A 12,441-nucleotide genomic window follows, 5' to 3' on the forward strand; every position below is an offset into this window, starting at 1 on the left:
ACAATTTCAATTCCAGGTGGGAGCTTTATGTTGACAAGGTGCATTATGGTGGAGATGAAGATGGAAAACAAAGTTGGAACAATAATGCAACCTTGCTTCACTCCAGTTATCACCTCAAATGGTTCTGTTAGATTCCCGTTGCTGAGAACCCTTGCTGACATGTCATGGAGAAGTCTCAGAACACTGATGAACTTGTTTGGGCAGCCAATTTTGGACAGGATTTTCCATAGGGATTTGTGGTTTACAGAATCAAAGGCTTAGAGAGGTCGATGAAGGCCAAATAGAGAGGCTGATTTTGCTCACAACACTTCTCCTGGATTTGACGTACTGTAAAGATCATGTCTGCAGTTCCTCAAGATAGTCTGAAGCCACTTTGAGATTCTGGAAAAAATTCTTCTGCAAGTGGGAGAAGGCAGTTAGTGCGGATATGGGGATGACTTTTCCAGCAGTGGCCAACTAAGAGATGCCTCTATAGTTTCCACAATCGTCTCTGTCCCCCTTCCTTAGGTTAGCTGGGATTTCTTCCTTGTCCTAGATTTTAAGGATGAGGACATGAAGCTGGCACACAAGTTGTTTTCCTTCTCCTTTGAAAATCTCTGCACATATTCTGTCAACACCAGATGCCTTGTTATTCTTTTTTTTTCCCCATCATACTCCTGACCACTGCCAGGGTAGCTGGCAAACAATGTCTTCTCTGATTGCTTTTTGTAGAAAGTTGTTGATCTTATCTTCGTCAACAGTTGAGTCATGATTCAGAAGGTCCTGGAAGTGTTCTTTCCAGTGAGCACTGATGGGTTCATTGTCTTTCAGGAGTGTTATTTCATCCTTTGATTTTAGAGGATGAAGGCCAAGAGACAGCTTTGGTAGCACTGAAGAAGCCATGAGTGTCACGGATGTCAGCAAAATGTTGGATTTCTTTTGATTTCTGAATCCACCACTCATTCTTCAGTTCTTGTGTTGGCTTCTGCACCTCTGATTTTGCTTGTTGGTATGCATTTTTCTTGATGGCAGAGTTGATATCATTCTGCCAGGCACAGAAAACTTTCCGTTTCCTGTCAATGAGACCTTGAATTTCAGTGTCATTTTTGTCAAACCAGTCTTGATGTTTCCTGGTCTTGTATCCTATGGTATTTCACAGGATGAGAGAACAGCTGTCTTGAGCCCTGTCCAGCGCTCCTTGACTCCTCCTGGGTGCTCTGGTGTTAGTGTCTCATTCAGGAGTTGCTGGAATTCTCCCTGCTTGAGTGGATCTTTAAAGCACTCAATGTTTAATTTGTGCCTGATCTCTTTCCTTTGCATTCTTCATGGACGTGAAGCAATCTTGATGGACATGCAGGGATGGTGGTCAGTCCAACAGTCATCAGCACTAGTCATGGCTGTCATAATCAGGACATCCTGGCAATTGTGCGTCTGAACAATCACGTAGTTGATCAAATGCCAGTGTTTCAATCTAGGGTGTTTCCAGGACATCTTAAACGTGTTCCTTTGTGATGACAAGCCTGTGCTCTGTGCACTTTGTCAGGAGAAGGACCCCATTAGCATTTGAATTTCCAGTGCCTTCTTTTCCAATAGTACCATTCCAAATTTTTGAGTCTCTTCCCACTCTAGCATTAAAATCTACAAGAAGGATGATCTTATCTTCCCTTGGGACAATTGAAAGGATGGTGTCAAGCTGTGAATAGAAGTTCTCCTTCATGATATCATCGGCATTGAGAGTGGGGGCATATGCACTCACAGTTGTCACCTGTTGGTTTTTGGCAAGTTTCGGCCAGAAATTAATGAGGCATTCATTGACACCAATTGGGAGTTGTGAGAGTAGGTTCACAAGTTCATTTTAGATGGCAAAACCAACTCCATGTGTCCGTGGCTCTTCTTCCATTCTCCCTTTCCAAAAGAAGGTGTATCCTCCATCTTCTTCTTTCAGATGTCCTTCTCCAGCATGTTGAGCTTCAGATAGGGCAACAATGCTGATGTTGAACTTCTTCAAGACCATTGCTGTCCTTCACTTGAGGCAATCACAGTTTGCACAGGCCATTAAGGTTCATATATTCCAGGTTCTGAAAATCATTTTTGTTTCTTTGTGACCACATAGAGCTGATCCCACTGGACATGGTTCGTAGAATCATAGAAGTAGGGTTGGAAGGGACCTTGTAGATCTTCAAGTCCGACCCCCCGCCTGGGCAGGAATAAAACTGGACTCAAATGAGTCCAGCCAGGTAGGCATCAAGCCTCTTCTTAAAGACCCCCAGGTAGGAGCCAGCACCACTTCCCTTGGAAGTTGGTTCCAACTTCTAGCCACCCTAATTGTGAAGTAGTTCTTGAGGATGTCTAATCTAAACCTACTCTACAATAACTTGTGTCCATTATTCCTTGTTATGCCAGGGGGCGCTAGGGGAAACAGTGTCTCTCCCAAACAGTGTCTCTTCTGGTTCCCCCTAGTGCGTTTATAGACAGTCACCAGGTCCACCCTCAGCCTTCTCTTGTGAAGGCTGAACAGGTTGAGGTCCCGCAGTCTTTCATTGTAGGGTCTGCCCTGCTGTCCCCGGATCATGCGGGTGGCCCTCCTCTGGACCCTTTCAATGTTGTCCACATCCCTCCTGAAATGGGGCACACAGAACTGGATGCAGTACTCCAGCTGTGGCCTGACCAGCGTCGCATAGAGGTGGAGGATCACCTCCTTGGCTCTACTTAAGGTGCACCTGTGGATGCACGACAAGGCCCAGTTAACCTCGCATTGTCGGCCCATGTTCATCTTGGAGTCAATAATGACTCCAAGATCCCTTTCTGCCTCCGTGCTCTCAAGAAAGGAGTTTCCCATTCTATAAGTGTGCTGCTGGTTTCTACTGCCCAAGTGCAGCACCCTGCACTTGTCAGTATTGAAAAGCATCCTGTTTATGTTAGTGTTTATGTTAGCCCACCCCTGGAGAGTGGGATCAGAGGGGGCGGGGGTGCTGAGTGACCCAGAGTGGAGGTGACCACCCCCCAACCTTGCACTGCTGAGCCGCTCCAGCTTTCCCTATGGGGAGCAGACCCCAGGGTAAGTAGTGTGGCTGCAGCCCCCACCCCCAGCAGCCCAGTGTCAGGCTGTGCTGTCCCCTGGAGCCACCTCAGAGAGAAGTGGGTGGGGCTGTCCCCTAGAGAGCTGCAAGTACCATGCTGACAAGCTGCATGTGGCTCACAAGCTACAGTTTGGCCACCATTGTTTTAGACTTTAGACCCTGCCATGGGAGCCATGGCTGGGGACTTGAAAACAAGTCTCTGAAGCAAGTAAGAATATACCTTCCCTTTCCCCTCCATGTTCAGCAACACTTCCCCTACCCTATGCACCCACTGCTACTGCCACCAGATCCCTTGGGGCAGGGTGACTCCAGAGCCACTCTTGACCTGCTCCAGCCTGCTTCAGTGGGAGCCAGATTCAAGTAGGGATGGAAGCAGCAATGGTAGAGGGTGGGTTTACTCCTCCCTGCTTGGTTCCCCTAGTGTTCCTTGTCAGCCTGGGACTGGCACCAAGCTCAGGGAAGGGAAACCTGCCTGATGTCCTAGATGTCCCTGAATTAACCTAGGTCCCTGTGCAGCCTGGCTGGAGCAAGAACAGCTCTGGAGACCCTCCTCTGTGTGTCTTCTTATCAGCTGAGGAACATAGGAACAGAGCAGCGGTGGATGGAAGAAGGGAGGAAAAAAGGGCAAGGGAATACAGTAGAGGGTAAAATAAACTATGGATCCCAATAAGAGGTATAAAATATTATTAATGCACCGGCTGGTGTTGTGGATTCAGCTGAGGAGCTGTAGTCAATGCTCAAGAACAGATTAGTTTATAATAAGTAAATTAAAGAAGAAAGATGCAAGTAGGAGACAACTCTAACACATAGCTGCCTGGAGCCATTTGCTCCTAACCAACTGGGCATGGCCAGTTCATTCCAACCAATATGTTTACTTTCCTACAAGGCTTTTTAAGGTCCAGCATCCTTACAAAGGACCCAGGTGTCTTCTGCAGGGCTGAGAATCCCCCTGTGGGGGCCAGCCAATTTAGAAGTTGGAAGGCTCAATGTCACAATACCTTAGGGTCTTGCACCATGGTAATTTTAGGTGGCTTCTGGTGTCTTAATGCCTGGATTAACTGTATGTTAACACCTTTTAAGTTACTTAAATCACTTGTTATTCAATTTAAAGTTACACCACTCCAGGGCAGGGTTATCTCTAGTCTGCTTAAGTTTGCTCCTCTTCCATTAAGGTGTGGCCACTCCAGATAGCTATTCCACCTAAGCTGAAGTCCTACAGCATCCCATAATGCAGCGGCCCTCCTGAGGCAGGACCTGCCAGGATCTTGCCGGCCAGTGCCAGTGCCACAGCCCTGGAGCTTGCTCACTGCTGAGGTGCAAGGATCCAGAAACATGTCAGGGGGGAGGGGGAGGCACAGGGACTTTCTGACCCCACCAAACTTGGGAGGCAGCTGTGAATGGCACAGCCTCCCCACCTGCTCTGTGCAGCCCCAGCCCAGATGGGCAGTGTCAAGCCCTGTGCTTTGTGCCCACAGCCATCTGGCCACTACAGGGGGTTCTGGCACTTCAGATGCCTGCCAACCATAGTCACTATTGCACAAGCCAGGTGAGGGTAGCCAGCGGCCAGATTCTGCACAGCCCAGCAGAGTACAAGGTCAGTGGGAACTGGTCTCAGGGTCCCATGCTGCAACCACCCATCCCCACTAGGGCATGTGTTCAGATCCTGGGGGCCAGACACTTTTTTTTCTACAGAGCTCTCCCTTACCCCACTCCCCACCCACCATGCTGCCACCTGAGCTCTAGGGTGCCCAATCCTTTTTGGAACTCAAGCCATACCCAGCCAGTCAGCAGCCCAGGCAGGGGCCGGGGGGGGGGCGGGGTAAGGCGCCAGAGAAAAAAGGATCAGATCCATTGAAGCTCGAGCAGTGAGCTGGTTCCGCCCCTAGTTTTTAGTCCCGCCCCTGCTCACCAAGCCTCTAGTGGCAAGGCATAGCTCTGCAAATGAAGGACAGCCAGAGATGGTTTTACACATTAAGGTGTGACTGCTCCACTCAGCCAAATAACACTAAGCCAATTAAAATTTGTTCTGCTTACAGAATAAGATGTAGCAAGACCCTAAGTCACTTTCTGAATTTAGGCCTTTTTTCCCATTTGTCAATGAACATAATACCACTTATTGGGTTGTCAACCTAAGTGTATAACTGCAAGATATTGAAGATCCAGTTCCAAATTGGATAACTAGACCCATCTTTGATTCTAACTCAGAGATGTTACTCATGTGTTAGGAGAAAGTTTGTTTAAGATAAAATTCTTGGCCTGTATTGTACTACATCTCATGGGGCTAGTAATAATGACGTGGCATGACTGGAGGCTTAGAAACTAATTTGGATTAACTGGGCATATCTACACATGTGCTTTAATGTACAGTACCCTATTCCATTGAGCATTAAAGTGGCATATAAAAACAATGATAATACACTCATGCTCAGTAGAGTAGGCTATTGTGCATTAAGCATTACCTTAAAAGCATGTGTTTGCACTACTGTGCATTAGTACAGTCTAATGCACATGTATTTAGTACCTCATATTGGAGGTACTAAATTTAATATGCATTAGGAAAAGCACATGAATGCACGTGTATACATGCCATCGTGTTCTTTATTACTTCAGAATGTTGCCTAGAACACTGTTCAGTTTTGTTTTATTTTAACATTGGTAAAAACAATTCTGATTTTTATAACAATTGAAATTTAAAGACCAAATTATAAAATAAGCTTTGTTGTGTTATGTCTTGAAGCTAAAGCATTTCATAAGGTAAATATAAGAAACATCCCCATACACAGATGTGGTATTAATTACAACTAGTCAGGTTCAAAACAGGTTAGCCTTTTGTATGGGTGAAGATAAACCAATAAGGCTTCTTCTAACTTGGGTTAAGTGCAGTAGCAGTAGTAGTTTATTTACAGCTTTTCCTAAAACAATACAGCAAAACTGACTATAAAATAATACATTGTATAGTAAAACTATATAAATGATGGCTACCAGTAAGAGTATACTATAAAATCCTGCATTCTACCAATTTTAACAAAATCAAATCCGAGAATAATATATATTGATACAAAAAATAAAATGAAACAATATACAGTCATAGAATAAAGACAGTTCTGAGTAATGGGATTCTTAATAAAGAACACCTGCCATTATTAAGAATCTTAATTACTGCTGCACCAAATTAAATAATTGTCTCTGAATGTATTCATATAAAATTCTTTGGAGGATAGGAGATAGAGATTTTTCAGGGTTTTGGTGAAAAAAATGAAATGCAGAGTAAATTAAATCTGTTTTTGTAAAGTGTACATTTTTAGGATTGTTTACATGTTTGTTGTGTTGTGGCCTGAGGTAAGGCATGCAGCTGGTTTGATAACAATAGTTGTTACAATAATTTTAAATATTAATTGCTGAAGCTGTGTATTTATTAGTAGTAGCAATTTCTTGTGCTCTAAATTCCCTCTAGTGGCCAAAGTACTGTCATTTAATATTTAAAATTAACTGTTTTTGTTAATATCTGAAAAAGTTTCCTGCTTTGTATCTTAAGAGTAATGAATCCTTCTCTGTAGTACAGTAGTAAACAGGGTTCTTTATAACTTCATTCTAACTTCTCTGACAACTAGCATTCCATGTTCATAATAGTGCCTTTGTTTTCAGAGTCGGATGGACATGTATGTAGCACATTCCCCTGCTGGAACAGCTGTACAAAATGTACTACACTGGCATCAGGTATTAATGATCTCTCAAAATGTAACTGGATCTCAATTGCTGTATATTTTTTTCAGGATAGATGTAACTGTTGTAAAGAAATGAGACAGAGACATAGTGGCCACGTTAGTCTGAAGTAAAAGGCAGGGTGAATCAAGTAAAAGGCAGGGTAGATGTGTACCTTATAGACTAACCAAAGTGTGTGGGTGCATGCATGCGCCCAGACACACATACCCACCCTGAGCTTTTGTGACCTGAACCTCACAACGCTGTGGGGAGAGAAGTGGAGTCAGGAGAGGAAGGCGGGGGCAATGGTAGCAGAAACAAGCAGTAAACCCATAGGGAAAAAGGAGTCAGAAAAGTTAATCCAGGTAATGAGATAAGAATCCATAGTCCGTGTTTAAACCATACTTAACACAGTCCAATTGGTACATGATTTCTTGTTCTGCAATTTCCCATTCAAATCTGCTTTTAAAAGTTTGTTGTTTGAGAACAGCCACCCTGAGGTCGGTGATGGTGTGTCCAGGGTAGTTAGTGTCCTGCCACAGACCTGCATGTTCACTGCTGACCTAGTGCTGGCTGTTTGTGATGGGTACTTATTAAAGTCTTTGCTAAAAATATTTTGGCTAGAAAATGTATATAGGCAAAATGAAGCCTAGCCTCCTCAGCTCTGAGGTGAAGCAATGACAGTGGAAACTTGGCAAGAAAATAGGAGCAGGCTTCAAGTCCTCCACTGGCCAGATAGCTCACCTTTGAGGCATGTGTGAAGTAGGGCTGTGCGAGGCTTCAGACCATGCTTCAGATCGAGAGAATCTTCGGATGCTTTGGCTTTTCCAAAACAGCATGTCCAGATCAAAGCATTGGCTTCATTAGGCTTTCCGAACTGGTTTGGAGCTTATGAAGCACTTCAGAAAACTTTGGACATCCAGCCATAGGGTATAATGAGGAATCAATGAATATCTATAACTTTGCTATTTTTTGTCTGATTTGGATGAAATTTTCAGGGGTGGTAGTCTCTGCTGAGAGCATAAAGCCTGCCAAGTTTCAAGAAGATCGGTGCAGGGGTTTGTGAGAGCTGCATCTCAAGCTGCTGACAGGCAAAACTCGTGACATAGATGATCCTGAATGTATTAAGGCGCAGTGGGCTGAAAACTTCAGGGGTGGTGGTCCCTGCTGAGGCCACAAAGCCTGACAAGTTTCTAGGAGATAAGTGCAGGGGTTTGGGGCACTTGATTGTCTGTATTGATTCTTTCCTCTTTTTAGTCTGTGGTTTTGTAGGTGTTAATTGTTGCTAATTAACTGGTTACATTAGCTAGCAATTGTGTATTGAGTTGGTCCCTGAGTGAATCATGATTGATTGGTCAGTGGTAACACAGTAGCTTAGCACCCAGGCCTGCAGTAGTCCCATCCCTCCACTCCTCCCCCATCCCCCACCCCAGCCACAAGGCAGACACAGTTGCACAAGCACTCATGTCACGAGTTTTGCCTGTCAGCAGCTAGAGGTGCCGGGCCCCACAACCCCCTGCACCTATCTCCTTGACAGCTGGCAGGCTTCATGACCTCAGCAGGGGCTACCATCCCTGCAGCTTTCACCCTGCTGCCCCTTAACACACACAGTGTCACCCATGTCACGGGTTTGCCTGTCAGCAGCTTGAGGTGCAGTTTCCCCCAAACCCCTGCACTTATCTCTTTGAAATTTGGCAGGCTTTGTGGCCTCACCAGAGGCCACCATCCAAGGTGGCTCTGAAGCTTCAGAGCTGCTTCGGCTGGATCAAGGCAGGAACCTGGTCCAGAGCTCCAAATCTGATCGCTGGTATCCGAAGCAGCTGGATCTGAAGCCAGATCAAATAGCTGGCTACAGGCCTAGTGTGGAACACTCCAACCAAAGGGCCCTGGCATATTTTTCTAGCACTAAGAATGTCAGCGCTGGAGCTGCACACCTGTCCATAGCCCTAAACAGATGATCCTGCCTTGAACGGGGTGCTGGAGTAGATGAGCTTCTGAAGCCCTTCTACAATTCTAGAAGACTTTGTGGATCTACAGTGTAGACAATGACCTGATTGGCAAAATGGGGAACATTCTCCCTGGCCTGATCTCACCTGGGTCTGTCCAGCGGCAGGGGGCAGTAGCACAGCTGCAGGAACAGTCTGGGAACTGTCCTGGAGAGTTCAAACAGGGATCTCACAGGAAACTCCTTTCATAGGGGAGAGGAATTGTAGAAGATTGTGTCAGGGGCCTGGGACAAAGCAGAAGCAGCAACTTCTGGTTGCCACTCTGAATGCACAGTTGCCAGTAGCAGCTCCTTTTTTTTCCCATCCCCTCCCTCCCACCCCACCTTGGCCAAGCTGGTGCCCAGGGCAGTTACTCCTATTGCCCGTCTGAGACTTAAGTATTCTTAGCAGCACTACTGAAATGAAAAGGTTAAGTAATATTCTCCAACTGCCTAATTGGAAGGGGGAAAGCCTGAGAAATACAGCGAAGTACAAATTTTTCTTTAACTACAATATTTACCTGAAATATAGTTTGGGGTCCACAAAAACATGTTGTGACTGTGTGTTGAATAGTTTGGGCTTTAAAAAATGAAAAGGGTTATTTTTTTCATCTGAAATGACATTTCTTCTGAGATTTTCCAAAATGTAATTTTGAAAATGTTAAAACTTCAAAAAGAAATAGAAAAGGAAAGTAACCGGTAGAAAGAAACATGCTGGTTGACTCAAATAAAACAAGAAGTGCAACTTACTGTCTCAGTTCTCCCTTGCTGAGACTGTCAGCATGGGCTTGTGTTGGTCTTTATTTATTTATTTGGGGGGGTGGGGTTAGATGTCCACAAGGAATTGATGGATCTTATAAACTGGCCACCAAATACGCATCTGCTTTGGAAGCTATTTCCATCCACTGACACCAAGTTCAAAATATGACTTGAAAGCTAATTTCCCCTTCTTGTAAGCACATAAAACTGCCACTAAATCAATAGCTGAAGCTATCAAGGTTCAGTTTTACTAGTAAGAACATTTTATACAGTGATAATGACATGTGAAAGACAATGGAGTTCTGCTTTGTATTTCATGACTTATCCAGCCTTTCACTGTAAAATTATCTATTTTTATATATAATTAACAGATAAAGTATGCAAAGCAATTCCAAGCTTATGACTATGGCTCTAAAGAAAAGAACATGGAGAAATACAATCAGGTAGGACTGCATGCTTTTTGCTGTAAAATGCTGTGATCATTCAAAGATTAAAATAAAACTTAAAAGCTTAGGGACAAAACGTCAATTTGTAGCAAGATAAGGGAAACACAGTTTAAGTTAATGTTTTAATGGTACTTTACAGCTGAGAAGAACAATTATAACAATAAGCATGTAATGGTGTGTCCTATAATTCATTTTATTGTGTTATTTATTAGATTTATTAAGTTTGGAACATGGGTCATAAGAAAATACAAGTATGCATTGTACCTGATGTGTACCAGTCATATGAAATCTGACTAAAATGCTAAGGCACATGAAAATGACACACACGTGTTTTCATGTAAAATTTGTAACATGACCCAAGATACTGCCACGCTTTTTTTATAAGCACTTTTAATCTTTCAAAATTATAAGCTTTACTTTTTGTGGGGCACCTCCAAACCAGATATTTGTCACAGAAGGCTTTTTATTATTATGGAAAGGTCCAAAAATAGGGAGGTTGTTATGTTACCAGTAATGACAGGCAAGGATGAAAACAGAATTAAAAAGCCAAGTTTTAGCATTACTATTTTGTTTAGTAGACTGAAAAGAGGAGAGAATAGATGTTTATCACTTCAGAATGGTTTTTTTTTAAATATTACCATGGCTTTACAGTTTTGCATTCCACTTTGGTCTGTTTCCCTCTTTTCCAGACTTCTCCTCCTGCATATGAAATAGAAACATTGAAAATACCAATTGCTGCATGGAGTGCTGGAAGTGACCTGCTAGCAGACCCGAAGGATGTCGCCATACTACTCCCGCGATTTACTAACCTAATTTTTCATGATCATTTTCCTGACTGGGCACACTTAGATTTCATCTGGGGTCTTGATGCAGCAAAACGCCTCTATACAAAAATCATTGATCTGATGAAAAAGTATCCCTAAAGCCACACAGTGGGGCTTGAAATGTAATGATTTGATTTATTGGGAATGGTTGGTATTGTGTTGGTATATTAGATTACTTTCTACTATTATTTTTGCAAAAAAATTACTCATGGTTTCAGTAAAGAAATTTATTATAAATGATTTGTTTTTTTCCCCACGCATATGTCACTGTACTTATATACCTATGTTCTATCTTGCTAGTGGATTTAAGTAACTGGTACCACTTAAGTAATCTGTGCTATAGGAAATTATTTTGAACCCATAGAAAGGAAATGCTGCAGAAGATCACTTAATTCCAAAATGTTAATTTCTGCAGTTTACTCTTCCAGTGAGTAATGAATGACATCAATCTCATTGTAGCCAATGGAATTACTTTTATTATTTTGTGTTTTAAGAGCAGGTTTATCCTTTGCTGATCAGCTTTTAAAGTGACTATTAAGGCTTCTCAATTTGCTGCTCACAAACAACTCTGCTGGATAATGCGAAGGTGTAAGGTACCTTAGATGAAAGTGACTTATATGATAGACTTCAGGGGCACATCCAGATGAGCATGCATATGCAGTTTGATGGGTCTGTGGTGCCATAAACCACACACTCTGTACATGCCCACATTCACCACATTGCTAAATAGCAGTGCAGTGGGTTTTTTGATACCAGGATTGCCCAATGTCAGAAAGAAGCAGGGCAGTGCGCATGGCGGCAGCATGCACCACCCAGAACCGAAGCCAGGTTGGCCAGAGCCACACTCTGGCTGCTGGCCAGGCTCTGCTGGCCAGATCACCACCACTGCAGCCCTGGAGAGCCCCCAGGACCCCAAATAAGGCTACTGGGCCTAGGCCAGGTGCTGCCCCAGCCTCCCCTAGCCCACCCAGGGCAACTTGCTGTGCACCAGAGCACACATGCAGGGGCGTTCCCCAGGGACAAGTAGCAGCAGCATAAATATGTGCCACTGCTATTGGTCCTTGGGGAAACACACTTTCCTGCTCATGGGGATGCAATCCAGGATGCTAAGAAGAGAAGAAGGAGAGCAGCAGAATAAAGACACTGCTTTTCTGAAGCCCAGACTTCAACCAAATGTTCTGTTAGTATCTCTGGTGTATCTGTGTATTTATTACTAGGGTCTGTCTAATAAAAAAATGTTTGACTTCTCTAACTGCATGGTCATAGCTTTGTGTATAAAGATGAGTGAGTAGGAGACAAATAGAAAATGCACCAGCCAGAAAAAAATACCCTACCACACATGAAGCAAAATATACACAAACCCAAACAATATTATATATTCACCCTTTCTTGTACTTCTAGTATAGTTGCAAATATTCTGAACATATTCTACTTTTGTGCATTTGTTTGAACCATCATATATTTGAAGCCCACAAACCAACCTGATTCTGCAGGGGATGGTGATAGAACTTTCATTTTTGCACCTATGGTTCTATTTTCTGATAAAAAGAACAAACAAGCTTAAAATCAGATCACAGGAAAAGACATAGATCTTTTCCTGTGCTACATTTGGTATAGCAGGAACATAAGGAAGTCTCAGGATCAGATCAGTGCTAACAATGCCTAAC

At 43.5% G+C, this 12,441-nt stretch overlaps 1 protein-coding gene across 1 annotated transcript in view; it reads left to right on the forward strand.

Moving 5' to 3' along the window:
• LOC149859893 (lysosomal acid lipase/cholesteryl ester hydrolase-like) overlaps positions 1 to 11,992 on the forward strand; it is a 28,824-nt gene extending 16,832 nt beyond the window's left edge. Inside the window, exons 7-9 of the mRNA XM_090056898.1 lie at positions 6,705 to 6,776; positions 9,876 to 9,947; positions 10,640 to 11,992. Of these exons, the coding sequence (XP_089913024.1) occupies positions 6,705 to 6,776; positions 9,876 to 9,947; positions 10,640 to 10,873 (378 nt within the window). The 3' untranslated portion in view covers positions 10,874 to 11,992. The remainder of the gene's footprint in view (positions 1 to 6,704; positions 6,777 to 9,875; positions 9,948 to 10,639) is intronic.
• Positions 11,993 to 12,441: the final 449 nt, after the last annotated feature.

Source organism: Crocodylus siamensis, chromosome 7, assembly GCF_052110815.1.
Source record: "Crocodylus siamensis isolate JL-2025a chromosome 7, ASM5211081v1, whole genome shotgun sequence".
NCBI lineage: Eukaryota > Metazoa > Chordata > Crocodylia > Crocodylidae > Crocodylus > Crocodylus siamensis.